Below are 23,210 nucleotides of genomic sequence, written 5' to 3'. Positions count from 1 at the left end.
TTGCCTTTTTTTATGTTTCAAGATCAAATTGAAAACCTTTCAAGACTTCATGAAAAAGGTGATAAGCATTTAGCAGTTTACACAAGATGAAAGTCCAAAACATTGCTTAGTACATAATTAAAGGCTTAATATTTTTGTAAATCTTTATATTTGGAAATTTCCCCCCAATTAGCAAGTTATTAACTGCATTAATACAAACGTAAAATTAGGTTTCAGGCAGACTAATTGTGAAAGTGGGTGGTATGAAGACACTTTGCAGTTAAAAAAACTTTATTTGTGTCCAAATTGAAGGTTCAGACCTTTGTCTCAATAATTACTGTGTCTCACTGTTTCTTGTCCAGTCTTGTCTGGACATCCACAAATAACCGTTGGCTTCCTTCCTAGCTAAAAACAAACACCAACCTGTCTTTGTCGGGACTTCCTCGTTTCTACGGTGCTCTGACTTTTATTTCTGGAACTTCTGGTTCTCCTCATTTTGTACTGAATATTTTTTTTTATAATTTAGGTGATGGTAATAAAGGTCCAGAGGCGACAACACAGAGCGCGAAACTCCGCCACTGCTTCCTGGACTTGTTCTTCTGCCTGGACGAGCTTCTTAGCGAAGCTCGTTTCGGTAGAAGAAGATGACTCACTGCGCAGGGAGACGCGACTGTTGATGCAGTTACCTTGACAACAACCAGCCCTGCTACTTCGTTTTTTATATTGGGAGTAAAAAACGACATTTTTGGTTTATTTGTTATATAATGTTATTTTTTGTTTGCTTTTTTTAAAGAAAACAGATGACTTTTCAAAGAAACAGTAAAACTGCGCTGTTTCCATTCAATCGCAATACATTTTGAGAATTTAGAAAAGAGTGAGTCCTCTTCGTATTTGTTTCGGAGTAGGAACAAAACATTTGGTCTTAGGGGTTCCTCTTTAGTAGTTGATCGGACTTATTTTGTTGAGGCGCAGCTATGGTACGGTGTGCTTTACGAAAGCGTGAATGAAAGTTGTTCATTTAACGGTGCTAAAGTTTATTTCTGACACCGAGAACATGGCGTCTCGGAGTTACGGAGCCTGTTTTCTTTGTCAACGAGCGGCGGTGGCGAACATAATGTTCAGGGTGCGTGCAATTAGTGGCTGTCATTGAACGCAGAAGCTTTACAATGGAGGCCAGATGATAGGATTCCTTAAACATGTACCTCTTTAGAAGAATATTTACAATAATTGTATTACATTTATTCAACCTTCTGTTTGGAAACAGTTTAAAACAATCTTTAATGCTAAGCTTGGATATCTATAAACTCTATAAATATATGTTTTCATACATAAGTTGAATTTTGTTTCCCTTTCCAGAGTGTGAGTTCAGCAGCTCTTCCTCAGCCTAAGGTTGATTTCTTGAAAGGAGAGCTTCACAGGAAGCATCCAGGTGTGACCAACCTGAAAACTGTCCGGCTACCCGAACAGCTCCAGCTGGCTGCACAGTCCATTATTCACAGTACGTTCACCAGCTGGAGAATGGTTATTCAGAAATTAGACTCACTGCGTTCCTCACTAATTAGCTTCATGTTTCCATCGACAGGAGTTCGGGTGCCTCAGCTTGCAGAACGTTCTCTAAAGCTCACAAACTTCCTGTGGAGCCGGAAGAGAGCGGTGGAGGATTTGATGCTGAGGCAGAAAGCTGTGAGCATGGAGAAGGAACTGTGGGAGAAAGCCGTGCAGGACATCGGAGGAGGTGATGAATTGAAGGCAATTTCAGATGATAATCCATACAGTTCCTTACATTTTAGGTGCTTATGCATTAGCAAAAGGGCTAAATTATTAGCCCTTTTGAAAAAAGGACAATACATGATTGTTTATAAATACCTCCCCCCCCTACTATTACTGTCCTGGTTTCATGAAGGCAGCAGTTTTTGATGGATTTTAAAACTACTGCCCTTCTGCAACAAAAGCTTTAGATTTCAATGTGTGCAAATGCTGAAACTGATCAATCATTTTACTTCAACTTCAAAATTACCCCAAATTTTGTGTTGGATTATCACAACAAAAACATCCACATAAAACATTTTCCTTTGTGGCTGCACCATGACACAGTCTCTTTAGGTTAAGGCTGCTGTATGTAACTTTAACAAAAATGCAAATAATTAGCTCCTTTGCCTTCTGCCATTGTTAATTAGAAACAACCAATCAGAGCCAGGAGGCGGGTCTTAGCGCTGTTAATCACAATGAGGTGTGGTGCTGCTCGCCCTCCTCCCTCGCAGATGTCAATAGTGGCTCAAGGAGGAGGTGGAGGAGATTTAGCAAATATGTAAAAAACATATTCCATAGTATTTATAAAAGTTACATACTGCAGCTTTAAGGGGTGGGAATTATTGTTCAAAGTCTGTGAAGGCTGTGATAAAACCAGGAGTAATTAATTAACTGTGATCTTTTTGCAGATGTCGATGAGCAACTCCTGGGGGATCGCATCAAGAAGAAGGTTTTGTCGGAGCTCAGAAGAACGACGCATCGCTGGACGCCCCTAAAGTAATTGTGCATGCTGCTTGATTTAGGCTTAAATTTGTCATTTATTGGAGCAGCCACATCTCATAGCTTCAGTTGAAAGCATACAATTGTCTCTGACTGCCTTGTGTTTCAGGTACGATGAAGAGCTGAGCATGGTGTACCTGGTGGCTCGGCTGGCTGGAGGCTATGCTGCAGTGAGGAGAGCTCTAAATGAGGTAGTTGTGGAGAAAATCACTTCTCCTCCAACTGTTTCTATCAACCCTGAATTAATATTTCACTTTTTTTGTTGATTTTATTCAGATAAAGAAGCGAGATCCTTCATTTGCTCCTCAAACACTTCTTGATTTTGGTTCTGGCTTAGGAACTGTTGCCTGGTTCGTGTGCAAACTGAAACTTTTATTTGTTTGGCTGAAACTTAAATAATATATCGAGTGTCTCTCTCTGTCCATCAGGGCGTCTCACTCATGTTGGGGCGACTCTTGAGGGAGATGGTGTGTGTGGACAGCTCTGCAGCGATGAACGTTTTGGCCGAACAACTTCTCAAAGGTAAAGAAATGGATTTTAAAAAAACATATATTTTTTTTAAAGTGAGAATTGTTAAATTAGTTTGCTTTTTTGTGCAGGAGACGATGAAAGAGCTCAGCCGCACATCAAACACGTTTATTTCAGACAATTTCTTCCTGTCTCTCCTAAGGTCAGTTTTGGTCCAAGAAAAATATAAAGTCTGGAGATTTTAATTAATGTTTATTGGCACCCCAAATATGTGCAAAAATCTTTCAAATCTATATATTTTTATTGAAGTAACATGATCTCAGATTCAACAGTTCCTGAAAATTAAATATTAATTCAATCCAGTCCCGTCCAGTCGCTCAAATTTCTGCTTAAATCCTCGTAATGAGTAATAATTACTTAAGAAATCTGTCCATCTTTTCTTGTTTATTTACTTTTTCTGAAGAAATGGAGGAAAGTGTTTTAGTTTTTGACATTTATTAATTCTTTTCCTAATTGTACCTTAGAGGGACAACAGCTAAAACTGCTCATAATGTAGAAAGAATGTATCTGAGCTCACCATGAACATCACATATACAGTCAAAATGAGTAAATTATAATATTTCTGATCGGTTACTTTTTTCCAGTAATTTAGTTTGTTAAATTAAACAAGTTATATTGGTTAATTACTCACAGACGGATGATTTCAAGCCTTTATTTCTGCTAATTATGGTAACTTTCTGCTTCCAGAGAATAAAAAAACAACATTTAAGATCAGAATAATACATCAGGACAATTAAAAATAACTAAATTTTTATAACAGAAATGTGTGCTTAAAGAAATCAATTTGCTTGAAAACTGCTATTTTCTAAGGATACTTTCAATCTGAGGAGCTTCATTTGTAATTTACTGAATATGATTGTAGATAATTAGTAAACTTTTTAACTAATCCATACAAGACAAATAATGTGAAAGTAAAATAATATTCTTGCTGGTTAAAGCATTATAATCTTTTTTCTATTTATTTTGAAGCATACTACTGCTGTGTATCTTGACTTGAACTTGTTATGCTGTAAGTTAATACTAAATAAATATTTAATATAGTAAGTGCATAACAGAATTGAATGCATTCCCATATTTATAGACACAAATATATATATATATATATATATATATATATATATATATATATATATATATATATATATATATATATATATATATATATATATATATATATATAAAGTTTCCGCACCCGAAGGTTTTTCTTAAATATTAATTTTGTATCAACTCAACCTTTATTTAATCAGATGATTGAGAACTAATTGCTTTTACTGGGACTGAGGCAGCAGTAAAAGCAACAAATAAATTACAATTATTCAACATTGGAAGAATTAAAAGCCTGAAACATTTAAAAATGACCAGCTTTAAAACACACCTAAAACAATCTGTTGCTGAAATCTGTTAGAAAAGTAAATGTTGCAGGTTTTTTTGTAATGAAACCCTGAAGGTCCAGGTTCTCTCTGCAGGTCCAGTTCGATTTGGTGGTGGCAGCTTTTACCCTGTCAGAGCTTCCCAACGTGAACGACCGGGCGGACGCTGTGGCGACTCTCTGGAGGAAAACAAACTCCTATCTGGTCTGTTCCATCTGGGATTTATCTACTATTATATTTATATAATAAATTAAATACTTTTGATGCACATTTGTAAGAGTTTATCATAATAAATTAGTAACTAAATGAACACAAGCATAAAATAACACATAACTAGATATTATAAAGAAGATTGGAACAATAATAAACAAAAATGATAAAAATTCTCAAAATAAATGAATCAACTAAGTGAATAGAAGCCAATTTATTTAATGAGAATAACTATTAAGGTTAAATGGTATCAATAATCAAGATAATAACATTAATGACATATTTGAAAAACAAATATATACATAAATAAAAAAGTATATAAAATACCAAAATAAAATAAAAAAATCTCGATTGTATAATAATTTGGTAGTTATTATCTAAAAATAAAAGAAGTAAATAATTAAATATTTAGTGCACTTCTAATGTATAAATAAATTAATTCCATGAATTTCAAGAGGAAAATAAATAATCAGAATATAAGGCTTGGTATTCATTTTCATGAGAATAATATAATTCATATTATTATTTATTTAAATTCCAAATAAGTACTTTAATAAAAGTAATTAACAGTAGATTTGCTGATTATATTAATGATTAACCAATAATTGAAATGTTTGTTTAAGGTGCTGGTGGAAAATGGTACCAAAGAGGGCCATCAGATGATGATGGAGGCCAGAGACATTTTGTTAAAGGTACTCAAATATTTCACAAACCATTTTGATTAGTAATGTTAGCCCAGTGTAGTAATCCATATTATTATTGATCTCCAGGAACAGGAAAAAGTCGTTCATGACCCCAGACCAGCATCAGTGTTTGCACCGGTAGGATTAAAATAAGTTTTAAAAGCCAGCAGCTTCAGGCTCTTTTTGTTGATCATCTCTGCTTCTGTTGTCAGTGCCCTCATGAAATGATGTGTCCCAAACTGGGCCAGGAACCCGTCACGCCTTGCAACTTCCACCAGCGCTACCATCCTCTTCCTCTGCCAGGGGTAAAACTCGTCATCTGTAAATCCACCAAGTAGGAAATCAGGAATAACTGCTTTATTTTTTAGCTTAAAAATACATTTTGATGATGAAAGTAAATACTGTTTTCATTTTTCTCTCTTTCTACCAAAAACTGAAAGTTCTCAGTTTGGTTCTTTGGTCTTTTTTAAGGGTAAATTTGTTTTCAGAGATTTCATAACTATTTTTTTCTTGTTGTTGTTTTGTTTGTTTATTTGGGATATTTAAAATGTCTTCCAGTTCCAGCTCATTAGAATGTAAAATTTATGGATTTTTGAGGATGTGTTCTTGCACTATCATGCCGTTATATTTCTTGAAAATGGCCTCAAAACAACAATATTATCATTTATCACAATAATTTCCTGGGCAATTTATCAACCAGCAACATTTCTTAAAGCGACAGGCCTGGTTGAGTTAATTTGTTGAAGCTTTTGTCAGGAAAGTTTCTGAAAAACTTGCATCCCAAAAAAATTATTGTATTTAGTTTTCACTAAAATAACATAAGAAGTTGTTTCATTACTTTGTTGACATATTTAAAGTGTCTGACCATCCAGACACAATCTTGTCATAATAGAAGATAAAAAAAAAACAATTGACAGGTGAGCCTTTTGTTCATCAAAGCTTGAGTATTTTTCCAATCACTGTGTTTTTTTGTTTTCTTTTTAATTCAGAGACTTGAGTGTCAGACAGAGAAGTTCAGCTACCTGATCCTGAGTCGAACAGAACCGGCAGAGCCGACACCAGAAGGTCTGGACTGGGGCCGGCTGATCGCGCCGGTTCTGTGCAGAACGCGGCACGTCCACTGCCACGTGTGCAGCTCCGACGGACGGCTGCAGCACATGGTGGTGACGGCACGGAAACACGGCCGGTAAGAAAAACCGCTGGGCTGTTTATGGTGTGAGAATCGTTACCAGAAGTTTTAAAAAACTGGGGTAAAACTTTGACTATTTTATTCATTTTTAATGTTATTTGGGGAAATCAATGTGATGTTTGTGTGTCAAGTTTTACAGAAAACATTTAAAAAGAGTATTAATTGAATTATTTTAACAGTAAATATAGGAACTAGATTTTAAAAATAATCATTTAGTTGAGTATTTTTTTACTGCCACAGATTTAAGGAAATGATGATAAATATATTAAATAATGATTATTAAATGTAGTTATTATAGAGATGGAGGATCATAATAAGACTTTTAAAAGAAATACAATGTAAAATATCAGATAAATTTAAAATCTTAAAAGTAAAAAGTGAAAACATTGCATTTGACAATACCAAGATTTTTAAAAAAGGGTATTTTTCTACATTTGTTTTATAAAGTTACTAACAACAATTATCTCTTAAATTAGATTTTTATCTGTATTTATTCAGATTTTATTTATATATTTCTTGCATAAAAAAACTATTAGTTCTGAAGACATTTTGATATTTGGTAATACTGAGCCTTCCTCCATTTCCAGTAATTATTTTTTGCTTATATTTACTATTAGATTTTTATGGAGAGGAAAAGATCCTGGGAATAATCAGATGTAATGTAGCAAAAGTGGCAGAAAATATTCTTAGATTTCATCTTAGGGCAAAAATCTCCCTCTCATTTTTTATAGATACCGTTAAAAATACAGTATCTATAGATTTGAGAAATGCTCCACAAATTTCATAATTTATTTCTTTCCTTACTGGAGAAATTAACAATACAATTGATCAGCTAGAAGAATATTTCTTGTGCAGTTTTGATCTGAAATAAATTGTTTTGTCAGAGACATGTACCGCTGCGCGCGGAACAGCGAATGGGGAGATCAGCTTCCGATCGTTGAGACGAAGGTCCACAGCGACTCGGATTCTGATGAAAACCTGGACATTTAGGACTTCCTGAGTCCTGGAAACAAAAACATCACTTTGGACTTCAATCTACTTTCTTCTCTGTGTTTTGTAAATCACAATAGTTATTACACATTTACATATTTTTATTTGGTGCCATTGTCAGTAACTCATTGATTATTCTGCTTTTAGTCTGATTTGCCTCCAATTAAAGTTTCTTTTTAAAGATGTCAAAATAAAACTAACTTACTTACAACCTTCAGATGAATATATTTGTTTTGCCTGATCCAGCAACTGAACCTGATAATTCCTATCATGTGATCTTAGCATTAGATTTTCAGATAAGTGAATGTACTAATAAAAACATTTAACTCTTATTTGCTAACAACAATTAAGGTTGTAACCGTTTCACAGCTGTATTGACAAGCAGAAGGCTATGCCACTTCTGAGAGGTTATTTTTGTTAATTTGCTTGGTATGAATCACATTGAACTGAGGCAGGAGGGTTAAACATTACATTTTAAAGTGTTTATAACTAATGAGGACTGAATGAAGGAACATTTAGGAAACTCATTCATATTTAGCTTTATCTAAATAAAAAAAATGTTTTGTTGTCTTAGTCGTCTCAGAAAACTCACATGGGATCAAAATTATTTCATTTTTCAGTCGTCAGTCAAGAGAAGGTTGAAAACTTATTTCCACTCCCCCAACATTATACGTAAAAGGGAATTAAAAAATTAGCTTTCAGGAGTCAAACCTACATGGTAATGTTTATTATTAAGAAAATAAATATTTATTATTAATCAGGCATGTGTCATGTAATTGTGGAGTTTTATTAATGAGAGTGAAAACATCTGGTGTTTATTTATTTAATGAGAAAAAAGTCCCATTGCCTAAAATGAAGCGGCTTAAACATTATTACCAATGTATAGAAGGCAGTAAATGATTTTCATTCATGTTTTTACAGAATAAAAGATTAAATAAAGTTCCAACATTAGTTATTAACTCCCTACAATCTGTTTCAGAGCTAAAGTCAAGTCTGGGTACTTGAACTGATATCCAGACTCCAGTGTTTTCAGGGGAATGACTTTCTGGCCCTGAGTGAGGATCACGGCCCTCTCTGAGCCCAACATGGCGCTCAAGACGAACTCAGGAACGGGAAAGATCGTGGGCCGCCTCAGGATCCGACCCAGCTCCTTGGTGAACTCGTGGTTGGTAGTGATCGCAGGTGCGACTCCGTTGTACACCTGCGGTGAGGGGGGCGGGGCTTCGGTGTTCGCTGGGGGCTCCAGAGAGCGAGCGATGATTCCTGCCAGATCCGAGACGTGGATCCAGGGGAAAGGCTGCCTCCCAGAGCCCAACGTACCTCCGAGTCCGAGCCAGAAGGGCAGCAGCATCTGCTTCATAGCACCGCCATCTCGACCCAACACTGCCCCTAGTGGACGGAAGGAAGAATGAGTGAAATAACGTGATTCAACAAGGTGGAAAATTGTCTGAAAAGTATCTTTGACCCTATGTTATCTTTAAATTCTGGACAAACAATAAAAAATCACCCAAAATAAAACTTTGACAGAACTTTAGAAAAGCTGGAGATTTGTGGATTAAGACTACAGTCTACAAAAATGTCTGGCTCTTTGGAAGTAACTAAAGAAATCAGAGGTGATTTAAAACTTTAGCATATTTCTCTAAATGAGAGATGCATGAACAAACGTCCCTCAGCTTCTTTACTGCCCCTCTGAACGTACCGGCCCGAATGACGACTTGTTTGGTGGTTTTCACTGCATCCTCAGGAAGAAACGCTGCAGCCTCCCACTCTTTGACGAGTTGTGAGAGGAGGTCAAAGGGCGTCCACTCACTGTCTTCTGTGTATTCAGCTGTGAGACTAGGTTTGTAGCAAGCTGTGAGTCAACGAGGAAAACCAGACAAAATCAATGGTGAATCTGAATCACATTTAGTGCCTTTTGCAGCTGCTGAGCGTAGACTCGTACCGACACCTGAAACCAGAACCCAGGAGTGAGGAGGGCTGGAAGACGCAGCGATGGCTTGGGACAAAGCTTTAGTCGTGTCAATACGACTGGAGAATAAATCTTTTTTATAGCTTTCGTTCCACCTGGAAGGACAAAAAAATCAGGTTATAGATCTGATTTAAAGTACAACACGACTGAAGAATGTTACTAATTCAAAAGCAGAATACATTTTGAAATACCAGAAAAGGCAAGGTAGAAAATTTACACTATTGTTATTAATACATGTTATTATAAACACTGTTTAAAAACTATTCCAACTATTTTTAACCCCTTATACACAAGGTTCAGTAAAGCCTCTTATGAGCAGATAGTATAAGCTCAAAAGCATATGGTTTTTCACATGATGCAAATAAAACAGTTTTAGCTTAAGGTTTTGAGTAGGTTACTATGAAGCACAAATCCTGAGGTAGAGCAGTCCTGTCTTTGTTGCTAAGTAAACAGCACTTACACACTGTTTATTTCTAAATTCAACTTTCCCAGCCATGTTTTCCAAAATTTACAATTATTCTAACTATTTTCAAATAAATAGAAGTATTCTTTATTAATATGGTGGAAATATAGATAGGGTCTATAGAAGCCCATCTCTGCCACTGTGATGAAAAATATTTCTCATCACAGTTCCATAGTAATTAGGTACATTTACTTTTACAACTTTTTAGAGGAGAAAAAAAGCCGTACTTTTTGCTTTTACTTGAGTATTGTTATTATGAAGTATTTCTACTCTTACTTGAGTAAAATGTCTGGATTTTATACCCGCTGAATGAAAAACCAACATGTTTTAACCAAAAATTTGCCGGACACAGACACACACCTGCAGCTTTTGTTAAAGTTTAGAAGTTTTACATTGAAAGAAACTGATTTGGAAAGATTTTCTTTTGCCTGATTTTGTTATTTATTTGATACTCAGTACTTGAGTAGACTTTATACCAAATACATTTTTACTCATACATGAATCATTTCTTGGACGGCTACTTTAAACTTTTACTTGAGTGAAAATATGTTGAAATTGTGCTACTCTCATTTGAGATTTTTTGGGGGTACTCTACACACCTCGGTCTATCATATAGCTAAAATTATGATAAATTGGTGGCTATTTTATTCTAAATACATACAGAGAAATGAGTTCTAATTGTTTTTCTATTATTGTGATGGAAATAGGCTTCAAAACCAAGTTAGATTACAATAAAAAATTTTTTTGGGGGGGTTCTCACCATCGAAGGGGGTTAAGAACATTCTCTCCTGCCAAGTTGACGGCACCATCACAAGGCGGTAGTCCGTGAGACTCCAGTTCTTTCTGCAGGAGCAAAAAGATACAATTCAAGAAATTACAGGCATATTTAAATCAGTCACATTGTAGAAAAGTTCATTATTATCAATCAAGAGAAGGTAATGATTGAGGAGCTGAATCTCCTGGTCATACCCATGTTATCCTTCCTGGACCAGGCTGACGGGATATCAACGTGACCTCGTGACCTTTGTCTCTGAGCAGGCGTGTCAACTCTCGACCCACAAAGCCAGTGCCCCCTCCTGAGAGACAGACACAAATCAAACATACGGACTGTAAGCATGAAAGAAAATAGTAAATCAGGAGAGATAATTTTAAAATATATCAACTTTAAGAAAATATCATCTAAACTTCTCACTAAAATAGTAATATATTGCATAATATACTGATTAATCAATTATTTCATACTTTAAAGTATATAGCTGTGCTGACATCTTCAACCCCCAAAAGGATGGAGAAGCTGTGAATAGTGCGCATGCGCACTTTACATGCTTACAAAACAAAACACATGCGATAATTTTGCTTAAATAACAACGAAATTCAAAATACAGCGATCTCATTTTATGTTTCAACTGACGGCAGGACTTTAGAAGCACCTGAATCAACTGTCGCATTAAATATTACTTCAGTCCAGGTTTTGTCAGCAGCTCTAACCTTAGCTTAGCAAGCTAGCTTGAACCGTTTTCATCTTTCTGATTTATTTTAAAATAAACAGATAACTGCAATAGCTTTTCTTACCGATTAAGACTCTCATGTCCAAAGGTTTCCACCCAACGCTAACTTTAAATTCGTCAACGTCGTGGCTGGTAACAGTTTTCTCCTCTGTGTGTCACTCCAAGTTCTCACTACGCTTTTTTTCTACCTCTTTTGGACCAGTGGGCGTTCCGTACTACAACATGGTGAACTACATTTGTAGTTTTTTCCCCTTTTTTTATTCGTTAGAAAAATCTGCTACCTACTGGTTTTGTTAGATAATGGATGGATGGTTACTGAATGTAAAAGCTCAATAAATAGATTCATTTATCAGATTTTTTGTGTTTTAATAACTATGCAACACTTTCCTTCCACGTCAAATTATATAGTATTTTGAGAAGTCTTCTATCACGTTCAATTTGTGCATGATATATACATTATTAAAATGGAAAAACGTGTTTATATTTATGAGAATACTTTTAGATATAATTGCTAATTTGGGATCATTTTGATTTAAAAAGACTTAGGTAAGTTTTATGAATTTTACTTCCTTTTCTTCTATTTCAGATTTATGTCAAAAATAGCCATATTCTTGGTTATTCTCTTATAAGTAATATTGCCTGTGTATCAGTTTAATCATTTATAGATATTCAATCTTATACAGATAAACAACAAAACTAAAATACTTTAAAATACAAGAAAAAGTATGGTTGTAATAGCAAAAAAAGAAGTAAAATGTTCATAATTCAAATTATTGAACTGACCTATCCAATCAGAAAGAGTCAATTGATAATGGAAAGTTGAGACAGTAAAGCAGGTTTGTTTTTACGGATTTGTTTTTGTAACCAATTAACATTTAAATATGATGTGCAGTCAACAAACTTAATATTAGCCATATTTTGTGACTGTTTCTTTCATAGTTAATAGTTTAATAGTTGTTTCCAAGCTGAAAATATATTGATCACTTAATAAAAAAGTTGAGACATTTTGTAGCATTTGGCTGGGTATGTAGATAAATAAAATCTAAAGAAAATATACATGTTTCCCCAGTATTTATTTTTCTATTTTCAGCCTGTAAATATAAAACAAGAACACACAAACCCATATGAAGTTAACTCACTACAATGTTATTGGTCAAATTGCAGATTTGGGACGTGGAAAGCCTTGATTTCAACAGCAACATGCAAACATAATTAAAGAAATGAAGTGGTGACTTTACATTTAACGTTGCCGTAAACCGGAAGTGCCGTATGTGACGCCAAGCACGTGGTTTGATAAAGAGATAAATTGAGGCGCAGCCTCATTAACATTCTCTCTTCCTTGTCACGGAGCAAGAGGAAGGACTCGCTGCTGCAAGGAAACTGAAAAATTCGTAGTTTGAAAGCCTAAAATGCGGTAAGTGTCGCATGTTTCGTGTCCGGTTTGTTTTCTTGTTTGGTGAGGCCATTGATGCTGGAGCAGGTGGATGATCGCTGCGGTTCAGGAGCTTCTTTTGCGCTTTGTTGCAGCGTTAGCGCCAAACCGACCTCATGGTTTGGTTTCACAGGAGGAACTCGACAAGAAAAGCGTTTAAATAAAAGCTCAGAGTCATTTGATGATTTCTGCAGATTCATAATGGTGTCGGACAATTTGTGCTGCACAGTGCTGTAAACCTACCATATTGATGAAAGTTTAGTGGAAGGAAAAAGTGTGGTGTACTAAAAAAAGGTGCATGAGCCACAGGAACGATTGTGTCAAAAATGAAAGTAAATTCTGCATATGTGTTGGAAATTGAGCTCTCAATGTAGAAGATTTTTACATTTTCAGAAAAACACTATTTTATATAACTAGAGAATATATTTTTTAAACTTATTGAGCTGCACCTCTAGTTTTCCCTTTTAGTAGCTGTACTGTGAGCTATTTGGTTAAAATCCTGAAAATTGCCTTTTTATGTCGTTGGTGTGTCGTACTCAACTTTTGGAGTCAAACCTTGCATGATGAGTTGCATGTGAGTCCGTGTTTCACCTGAAACTGATGATTTCACTTTCACTGCACTGATGGGTTTGACTTTACTGATGCTCTCTAGGTTTTGCCCACCGCAATTGAGACTAAACTTTAATTTCCCTTTTTCTCCTTTTCAGGAAGGATGCATTAGGAGAACCACTTGAGGTAAGAACTGTCTGGTTTTAAATGCAGCATCAAATGCTAGCTAGCATCCATTTGTAGTTTACAGACCTGCACACTTGTACTTTGATTTTGGTTTGTGGACTAGTAACAAATGGATGCAGAAGTTATATTTTTACACTTGTAACATTAAGTTGAGTGAACTGATCTTTAACCGTTTTCCTTTTCCTCCACAGGTGGGATGTCAGGAGTCTACTTGTTGACCTAACGCTTCAATTTTGATAAATTTCTACTGATTTGTTATATATCCTGAAAGCGCTACATGTAAAAAAAAAACCCAATAAGTTTTAATTTAAGGCCTAAATGACAATAAACTTTTCTGCAAAACAAAAAGTAAAGCCCCAAAGATCTTTTGTGTAACTGTTTTGTTTTCCAAGGTTTTCAGTTTTTTATTTTCTTAAGGGTAGCTGGAATCACTATTGAGTCACGCAGTAAAGAACCTGAAAACGTTTATAGCAACTCGGTTCCTATAGTTTGGCCAAAGGTTTTACTTTGTTAGAAACAATGGAAAATTGGAGACATACAAAAATAAAAATACAGAAATAGTCATAATACAAAAATAAACATGTACAAGAATAAGATCATTATCAAAATAGTTAGAATAAAAATGTATTTTTTTTCTTATTTCAACTTCATTCTCAAACTATTATGACTTTATGTTATTTTCGTAGCATGACCATAATACTCTTGGTGGAGGAATGTCATATTCCTCCCAGAAAAAGTGATCATCTACTGGATTACAGTTTCAGATGTTAAAGAGTAAGTGTCACTTGATCATGTTCTCTTGTAAAAGTCCTCGGTATCTTTTCACTCCATTTGCAGGAAGTTTTGTACAGAAATGGTTTTTCCTGACTTAAAACCCTGTTTCATTCATATACTTTACAAACCAGGAAACAAAAAACTAAACTTTATAGTAGGAGAGAAACACAAAAATTGTACAGTGCAGTTTGATATGCAAATTCAAGAACAAAGCAATTCACCTGCCATGTTTTTTCCAAACTGGTTGATGGATTATACTTTAGCATAAAACAATTCTCACAAAGAGTAGCACACAAACTTAATACAATGGATGTTTAGCAAGCAGAAAAGGGAAACATTGCAGTAGTTTTTTATGTTTACAACAAAAAGCAAGAGCTGGGACAGATTAGAAGTACAGACTAATTCTTAGCTCTGTTGCCTCACAGGGTAAAATTTTTTTTTCCTCATTATCTTCTAAGGTAAGATTCCAACTTGGACCCAAATACTCCATGGCAGCTCATCTTTTGTTGGTTTAGTTGTTTCTTACACCCTTAAATATGTGAAGTAGGAAGAGGCATTTTTCTTGTAAGTTTTATTTTTTTACATAATGGTCAAACTGTTATTTTTTTTTTTATTGTTTTAGTCTGTCAGTGTAAACTTTTTTTTAAAGTAGAATAATAGCCATATCTTGTCAAGCTCTTCTCTTGAGAAACTATAACATTCAGTTTTTGTCCTTGAGCCTTAAAGGCGAATAATAATTTATTCCAACTTCTGTTGAATAATATTGTTACGAACAGCTTAGTGTTCTCAGTGTTTTCATGTTTAAGAATTGTTGCAGCTAATGCAATGCAAACCTTTTTTTTTAAAATCTAGATACAATTTTTGGTAACGCTTTGATGTGTTGGGAATAACACCATCATAAACATGTAATAACACAGTCATATACATGTAATAACACCTGTCATGAACACAAGCAAGTCTGTGAATATTTCACTGGTGTCAAAGTGTCATTCAGTAAATCATGACGCTTTTAATACAAAGTTGACATTATTCAAAATGTCTTTGTTATGACTTAAAATTATGTAGCGTTATGTTATTAAAGCTAAAGTTATGACAACAGTCATAAATATTCATAAAGACTTACTCATGTTTATGTTTAACATGATGTCATGACAGTCTTATTCACAACCCGTCAAATAAAGTGTTGCCCAAATTTCCACTAACTTTTCTTAGATTGTTTTAGGGATGTACATTAATTTGGTTAAACCAGACTCTTTTGACAGAATATTCTGACTATAGTCGTAATTAATGTGACTATAGTAGATTAATTAGAACTGTCCCTGTTTTTTATATAAAGTGCTTCCAGCTGACAATTTGTGGCTTTACATAAATGAACAAATATTGTTAAAGAGTGAAGCGGTTTTTGGTTTATGTGCTGCTTAGCTCTGCAGCTAATTCCCTGAAAATGTGAAATGTGCAAAAACAATGAGGACTGAAAACATCCTGAAGTTTTAACCTTTCATTTTAAACTACTAATACATGAATTATCACTAAATAGCATTATTTTGTCATTTTTACTCACACTATTTTGGTAATCCCACAAGCATTGTAAAACTTTTTTATAGGATGTATTGACTTATCATTGAAATTAGAGTTTATCCTGTAGTCATTTATGATGGTTTGAAAAAGTAAAAGTTCTGTTGTGAAACTTGGTTTTTCCCACAAGTAGCTTTGCACATTTTACAATTCATGGTCCATTTAATGGACATAATGTACCAATGGGACATAACGTACCATTATACATGATACATTATGAGCTTGCGGTACATTATGTACCACAAGCTGTGGTACATAATGGGCCAATCTAGCCCATTATGTTATAATTTCCAGATTGGCCAATGGGCCAATCTAGCCCATTGGTACATTATGTAGTGTTGGTATTTAATAAGATATTGTTCATTTCTCCTCCACTTTCTATGCGATTCTGTTTATTTGCAGTTTGGTCCGATGACGCTGTGCCATCGAAGAGCTTAGCCATGAAGGCTAAGCCATTTTTCTTGATGTAGGACTTTCCAGCAAAGGTGTAAAGGATAGGATTGGCACAGCTGCTGAGAAAAGCCAAAGCCGAGGTCACAGCTCGGCAGTTCTCATGAATCAACTCCAATCTGTGGGTAAAAAAAGATGGAGAAAAATCTATTAAGTTCTGCAAAGAGCAACTTTTAGGATCCTGTAGAAACAAAACCTCTCACTCTTGCGTTGATGTAGACGTTTACAAAAATACTTCACTCAAAATAAGAGACAGAACAATGAGGCATGCAAAATTTCTGCTGCTGTTAAATTTGGGTATTTTACTTTTGACCACAATATTTTTGGTAAACTACCGTTATTGCTTATATTGGTCTATCTACAGATGAGTTAGTTTACATGTTGGATCCTTTTCCTCTTTTCTTGATAGATCCAAAGGAGTACCTCAGGGTTCTATATTAGCATGTGAGTTGCTTACCTACATTTCTGTGCAAATGGAAAAACAAATTTTCAGGGAAACCTTTCCCTCCCTTTCCAAACTCATTGCAACAAAAGTTGTAACATTGAGCACAGATTTGTAATCTGTCTCCTGCGCTGCAGGGCTGAAAACATTTACGACAAAAGTCATTTTGTAAGAGAATTGGGAAAGGAGCACTTCAAAGTGTAGATGAAAATTATCTATAATTATGCAATCGTGTATGTTTATAATGCACCGGATAACATTGAATCAACGTTAGACCAATCTTTAACCAAATTACTCCAGCCTTAAATTGCCTGGTTACACCTTAAAAAGGAAATACCACTGATAACCCCCCCAAAAAAGCAACCAGAAAAAGTGATAAAACATTAAAGATTTAAAAACATGATGCCTTAGCAGAATATAGTTATTGGTTACCATCCAGAAATGTGAACAAAATGAACAATTTTTCCCTTAATATTCAGTAAGACATCTTTATAGAGTAGTAAAAGAATGTAAGGCAATTTCATCTTACTCACATTTTTCTAGTTCTTGTCTCCTTGCTATACCACTCAGCTGCAACCTGGGAGTCACAAAAAACTTTAATGAAAACAAGAACCCAAGAACAGAGAACGGAAATGTTTGATTAGAGGTTAAAAAAGATTTTACTCACCTGTACCATGTTGATTACATGGTATGGAAACCAAAACATGCCAAATGTTATGACAATAGCGAGGATGAGTTTTTCGCTACGAATCCTTCGCTGGAACTGGGTCTGCCTCAGGCGTCTCAGGGTGAGGACGTAGCAGGTTATGATGGCTGCATACGGGAGGATGAATCCTGAAACCGTCTCTAAAGAATACTGGAACCGGACCTGTCCAGAGGAGCAAGGAAAGGAAGTGAAAAACACAGTAGAAAGACACTGAAAAACATATCTGACTTGGAAGAAAAATTGAAACTGTTGAGCCTTTCTAGTTTATGGTTCTGTAATTTTTATGAAAATACTTTATGTTCCTTAAGTTGAACAAACCTCGATCGTTTTATTTGAACCATTTTTCTTATTCAAAAAAAATGTGGCATTCAAATTCCCAAGATCCATTCTTTTTTCAGCTACTTTTAGTTTATGCTAATTTTACTATTTTCTGCTAACTAGTCAACTTTTATCTGTTATTTATACATTTCAGCTGGGCTAAACAATATGGCTGAAAAAGTTATATATTAGTCGATTTTGGTAATTATTTATCTATTTCTTTTTTGTTTGTCTTGAATATCTGAAATAATGCCAAAATGATAGAATGGTGACTGATCAAGATACGGAACAGGTTGCTAGGTAACCAAAGAGTGAGTGAGTTGCTAGGTAACCAAAGAGTGAGTGAGTTGCTAGGTAACCAAAGAGTGAGTGAGTTGCTAGGTAACCAAAGAGTGAGTTCATTCCGCCACGTTTGGCCCAGAGAGGTTGAGCAGCCAAAGTCTTTCCTCTTTTCTCCCAGAATCCTGTGCGGTTCTGGGAGAAATCATTAAACATTTTATTTCCAAAAATAAGTATTTGGTTAAAAAGTCTACTATGGTTGATAATTTGACTGAACAAATTATCAGTCATGTAATATTTGAAAATTACAAAACAAAATTTGAAGTTAGGAGGAAATTTTGGTGTTTTAAGGACAAAAATAGGGTTAGGGTTACCCAAAATAAATCTTTTTTTTTTTTTTTCAGTAAGAAATGTACGAAACTTTAACAAAAACTGCAGGTGTGTTTGACTCTGGTGAAATTTAGTTAAAACATGTTTATTCATTCAGTGGGTAGAAAATCCAGAAATTTTATTTGAGAAGAAGTTCTGATACTTCAAAATAAAATTACTGAAGTAAAAGTAAAAACAGCACAGCAAAATACTCCAAAAGTACTTTTTTTCTAAAATTATTCAGATAAGTAAAACTGAGTAAATATAACTACCCAATTTTGAATAAAGGTAAACATCAGATCCAGTTAACATCAGCACTTTTTTTTTTTTTGTAATTTGTGTCTTCTGTCTCCCCATCCAGCCTGATGAAATAATCAAATGCTTCACCAATTTTGTAGCAGTAGAAAGTACAAGTCAAACAGGGTTTTCACTTTGAGAAGAGTGGACTTACATGAGTGGGCCAGGTGTGATTGGGGGAACACACAATCCGTGAATCATTCTGGCTAAGATCTGGCTCAATTTCCAGTTCTCGAAACACCAGCGAGGGGATGGAAATCGTCATGACCAACACCCACATGCCCATAATCACCCTCGTCACAACCTGTCTGCTTATCAGTGTAGTTTCTGCGGAAACACAACGCCACCATCTGTGTGCGCTCATCAGTGTGATCAGGAAGATGGAGGCGTACATGTTGGCGTTGCACAAGTAGAAGACGCCTTTGCACATAACGAGTCCAAAGATCCACGTCTGCTTGGCCAGGTATATTATGAAGAAGATGGTGAGGGCCATGATGAAGCCGTCCGCACAGGCCAGGTTGAGGATGAGGATGGTGGTGACGGAGCGTTTACGGGTGCGTGCCAGGATGCTCCAGACGATGAAGAGGTTACCAGGGACGCCAAGGAGGAAAACCAGGGTGAGGATGAGGGTGCCGATGGCGGTGGCGTAGTCGTTGCTCACGACACTGTCTTCCTCATTTGTGGAAGCTGTCATTCTAAAATGATTTGATCGTAAAAACAAGAGAAATAGTTAGAAATTGTACATTTCATCACCAGTTTGTAAAAACAATCAGAAATCCTTCTGGACCTGAAAGCAGAAGAATCAGATAGTCATTCTATCCTTATTTAATTTATATTGTTATTTAGTTTGTCTCAAAATTGTTGACTAAAAAGTCAACAACAAAACACTTGTCTTTTCCAGCAGCCATTGTACAGCACTCACAGTGGTTGCTAAGAAACGGTGCAGTGCTCATCGATTGTGACTCAACGGTCAGGAGGAAATACCAGGACCTCAGGAGGAACTGGAGAGGGCCTGGAAGGTGAAGACCACAGTGGTGCCTGTGGTCATCGGGGCCCTCGGGGCAGTAACCCCCAAACTGGAGCAGTGGCTACAACAGATCCCAGGAACAACATCAGACATCTCAGTCCAGAAATGTGCAGTCCTTGGCACAGCCAAGATACTGCAGGACCCTCAAGCTCCCAGGCCTCTGGTAGAGGACCCGAGCTCAGAGGATAAGAACCACCGCGGTGGGTGAGAAGGGAATTTTATTTTTTATTATATATATATATATATTATTTTATATATTTTTTTTTATATAATATATTGGATGAAATTGGACTGTTTTTAGAAGCAGTTGAGACAACAACTGAAGTATAAAAAAGTGAAATTTGCAAAATGGCAAAATTTAAGAGCATAACCACCTAACAGTGTTTCAATACAAATTTGGTAAAATCTGACTGAAAGGGCCAAGTTTGATTGGCTGAGCTGTAAAGCAATTGGAAATAATTTTGATTGGCTTCGGCTATAAACTTCTAATGAAAAAGATTGGTTCGTATAATATAAGCATGTTTCAAGCACATACTAAAACGAAAGTATCTTTTAATAGTCAGACATGAGGTTAGGTTGCTCAACAGGACAATGATGATAACGGTTTTAGAGTAGAATAAGCCGGAAATATGAAACCTCTGTCACGGCCTCCCCAAAGCCATAAACCTCCATACCCTTTTGAACAATTATTGACTGAAAGCCACATCCATGCCAGGAAACAATATATTTGAAAACAAATGACTTCTGAAAAGAGAAACGTGGTCACATATCCACCCAGACAGAAGCTTGCTAATGGTTTAATTTTCTCCACAACTTTCTAAGTGACATTTATTTAATTATTAACATATTTAAACCAACAAATCACCCAGATTATAACGACTTCTGTTTGAGGAAGACACAAGCTTTTCGTAATCATTACATCAGTTATAAATTTCATTAACAAACAATGGATTTGCCTTATCATTATGATGATTTTTTAAGGTTTGCTTTGTAAACTTGTATTAAATGTCTGAACAGACTTAAAAGAGGAAGCAGAAGAATAAACGAAGCAAGACGCTTTTCGACCACTTAAATCATAAACGATGAGGATTACAGAACCACAGGATGTCTGCCAACCTGATGTAATCTCTGAAAAATCTGCAGCAGGCTAAAGCATGCAGGAAAACTGGCAGCAGTGCGTCAGAGAAGAGGAGTGTTACAACACAATATTTTTTATTAATCTTTGAATAATCTCCAAAAAACGTTATGTTATTATCATATTGCGTGTTAATCTGTAGGTCAGAAATTAGTTGACCCTTGAACTGACCACAACATACCAATAAAAGTGAGGGATAGAAACAGGAAGTTTTATTTCCTTATTAAGTATTCATTTCCTGTGCCCAGTATCCAAAGAAGACCATGTATATATTTTCATCTTATGGCTTCAATAAAATTCCCAGGTTCCCAAACAATGTATAAGGATTTTATCTCCACATATATCTCGCAAATAATAACATATGTAGTTTAATAATTGTTTAAATTACAGATTGAAATAATCTGGCCTCAGGATTACATGAACATGAAACAGGCAGGTCATTTGAGTAATTTAATTATCATTCTTTGAATTAATCTGTGTGTAGATTACGCTTTTTAAGACAGGCTAATAAAATGTCATGATCAATGGCAGATTCCGACTCACAATTAGTTTTCAATCAACCAAGAAATGTGTTTTTGACATAAGAAGACAAGCATCCTTCAAATTATGGAAAAAAAATCATTTCCAAGTATCAACTTAGAATAATGTTTGCTAATGATTATTTGTATCCTTTTTGATAGTTAATTGGAAACATATTTCTATTTTTTACAACTATAAAACCCTGCTTTCAGTTAATGAGGTTTTTTATGTTTCCACTGGTGTTTTAAAATCATCTTAAAATCACTTTTAATCACTTTTAATGTAAAAAAAAAAAAAAAGAAAGAAATTCAATGTTATTTAATGCAGAGACACTTTTTAGTCAACTTTTATCAGTTTATCATTTTATTGATACTTGACCGCAGCTGGCTGGTTTATGATCTTGTTTGTAGATACTTTAAAATTAAAGTGGATAATTCTGTTTTTCCTTTTCCTGTACAGCATGCCTGAGAACCCATGTTTGCTTGTAAATATTTACAGTGGATCAGAGCAGTCGAAAAGTATTAACATACTTTCCCACAGATTTGTAGCGTGACAAATCCAGAGGAGAAACATGTGGTAGAAACGGGTAAAATAAGGAAACGTCAGATTTACTAACCTCTGATTGGGGAGTTCTGTCGTGTGTCGTTGTTGGATGGAAATATCCGGCTGCTGTCCCGCTTTGAGTCTCTTAGTTCATTAAAGAGGAGATCGTGTCCTTCCCCACAGGCTGCAACATGCTGTGGTTTTACAGACAGAGGTGTGTCCTTCACTAACACTCACACTCCCCCTCTTCTTTTCACTTTCATGTCCATATAGATCATTAACTCAAGTATTCTGATAAAAACAAGTATTTTTTTAGTATAAACAAACGTGCATGTTTATGGAAACTTGCCCATGTTGGGAGACAAAGTGACATTCGTGTTGTCCTGAAAGGATACTTTCACTCGGCTGCTGTGTTGTGAAATGAAATGAGGAGTGATTGCAAAACCTCAGGGCCTCATTGATGCAGAGCAGAGGCAAACACAACCGCAGAAGGATCACGCAAATAAAACTTAGCACCACTCGTCGCAACAAGTCTGATTGAAACAGGAACGCTCTTTTCACGAACGGGTGGAGAGTAAAATGAGGCAGAAGTCCACGCAGAAGGAACGCAGGGAGTCTTATCGCTTTAGTTTTGCACCAGAACTGCTTGTTTCTTTATCTTTGACATGTTGACATTCATTTTACACACACCAAGGTCATATGATAGAGTAAAACTTTAACAATTGTTTTATATCAGGTTTGGGTATTTATTAGTTATATTTATACAATTAGCATACTGGAGGAAGTTTCTTGACAAAAAAAAATCCTTAAGGAGTATTTTACTAGTCTGTACTTTTTACTGTGACTTGACTAATTTGATTAGGAAGTATCTTTACTCTTACTAGAGTAAAGTTTCTGGATTTTCTACTCTCTGAATGAAAAAACATGCTTTAACCAAAAATTCACACATCTGCCATTTTTGTTAAAGTTTCAAAAGTTTATTGAAAAAAACTGATTTGAATTTGTTTTTGTCTGATTTTATTATTTTTTTGTGATTTCTATAAATTATTGTCATTTTTGTCACCCACATTTCCACTTCACTTTAGAATTTAACCCATTTGATGACATCATTTTTAAATATTAAATGATTGATCATTTCACCATGTTACCCAGTACTTGAGTAAAGTTTTTACCAAGTACTTGTTGCTCACC

General features: G+C 35.3%; 3 protein-coding genes and 1 long non-coding RNA gene across 4 annotated transcripts; 2 read left to right on the top strand and 2 right to left on the bottom strand.

Annotated features, from left to right (window-relative positions):
• The first annotated feature begins 967 nt into the window (after positions 1-967).
• Positions 968-7,695, top strand: LOC129377957 (methyltransferase-like protein 17, mitochondrial). The gene is given in 15 exon segments (XM_055058177.1): positions 968-1,102; positions 1,336-1,477; positions 1,562-1,714; positions 2,418-2,505; positions 2,618-2,699; positions 2,785-2,858; positions 2,937-2,962; positions 2,965-3,030; positions 3,108-3,178; positions 4,503-4,610; positions 5,240-5,308; positions 5,387-5,437; positions 5,512-5,604; positions 6,289-6,485; positions 7,373-7,695. Coding segments are annotated over 15 exon segments (1,446 nt in total). The 5' UTR covers positions 968-982; the 3' UTR covers positions 7,479-7,695.
• Positions 7,696-8,285: 590 nt separating this feature from the next.
• LOC129377964 (epimerase family protein SDR39U1-like) lies at positions 8,286-11,556 on the bottom strand. The gene is made up of 6 exons (XM_055058187.1): positions 11,483-11,556; positions 10,880-10,986; positions 10,671-10,753; positions 9,421-9,542; positions 9,178-9,330; positions 8,286-8,867 (listed from the first exon to the last, which is right to left on the bottom strand). Exons 1-6 carry the CDS (start codon positions 11,496-11,498, stop codon positions 8,434-8,436), a joined length of 915 nt encoding a protein of 304 aa, XP_054914162.1. The 5' UTR covers positions 11,499-11,556; the 3' UTR covers positions 8,286-8,433.
• Positions 11,557-12,714: 1,158 nt separating this feature from the next.
• On the top strand, positions 12,715-14,193 carry LOC129377972 (uncharacterized). The gene is made up of 3 exons (XR_008608013.1): positions 12,715-12,832; positions 13,558-13,585; positions 13,777-14,193. It is a non-coding gene; the product is annotated as an uncharacterized LOC129377972 (long non-coding RNA).
• Positions 14,194-15,988: 1,795 nt separating this feature from the next.
• LOC129377962 (leukotriene B4 receptor 1-like) lies at positions 15,989-22,186 on the bottom strand. Its single transcript, XM_055058182.1, has 5 exons — positions 22,093-22,186; positions 18,950-19,490; positions 17,494-17,694; positions 17,360-17,403; positions 15,989-16,503 (listed from the first exon to the last, which is right to left on the bottom strand). The coding sequence occupies exons 2-5, from the start codon at positions 19,487-19,489 to the stop codon at positions 16,263-16,265; spliced, it is 1,026 nt and encodes a 341-aa protein (XP_054914157.1). The 5' UTR covers position 19,490; positions 22,093-22,186; the 3' UTR covers positions 15,989-16,262.
• Positions 22,187-23,210: the final 1,024 nt, after the last annotated feature.

This window comes from Poeciliopsis prolifica, unplaced genomic scaffold (genome assembly GCF_027474105.1).
Source record: "Poeciliopsis prolifica strain line A6 unplaced genomic scaffold, Auburn_PproV2 SCAFFOLD050, whole genome shotgun sequence".
Classification (NCBI taxonomy): Eukaryota; Metazoa; Chordata; class Actinopteri; order Cyprinodontiformes; family Poeciliidae; genus Poeciliopsis; species Poeciliopsis prolifica.
This window is presented reverse-complemented; position numbering and strand designations above follow the sequence as displayed.

Bases quoted from the DNA above. Each gene is read 5' to 3' on its own strand.
- LOC129377964 (XM_055058187.1), bottom strand. The intron at 9,543-10,670 runs GTGAGAACCCCC...TTGTCCTTCCAG, and splicing joins GTTCTTAACCCCCTTCGATG to GTGGAACGAAAGCTATAAAA. The intron at 8,868-9,177 runs GTACGTTCAGAG...TCCGTCCACTAG, and splicing joins ACAAGTCGTCATTCGGGCCG to GGGCAGTGTTGGGTCGAGAT.
- LOC129377962 (XM_055058182.1), bottom strand. From the start codon at position 19,489: ATGACAGCTTCCACAAATGAGGAAGACAGTGTCGTGAGCAACGACTAC. The intron at 17,695-18,949 runs GTAAGTCCACTC...TCCTCTGGACAG, and splicing joins ATCACACCTGGCCCACTCAT to GTCCGGTTCCAGTATTCTTT. The intron at 16,504-17,359 runs GTGAGTAAGATG...TTTTACCCACAG, and splicing joins GAGACAAGAACTAGAAAAAT to ATTGGAGTTGATTCATGAGA.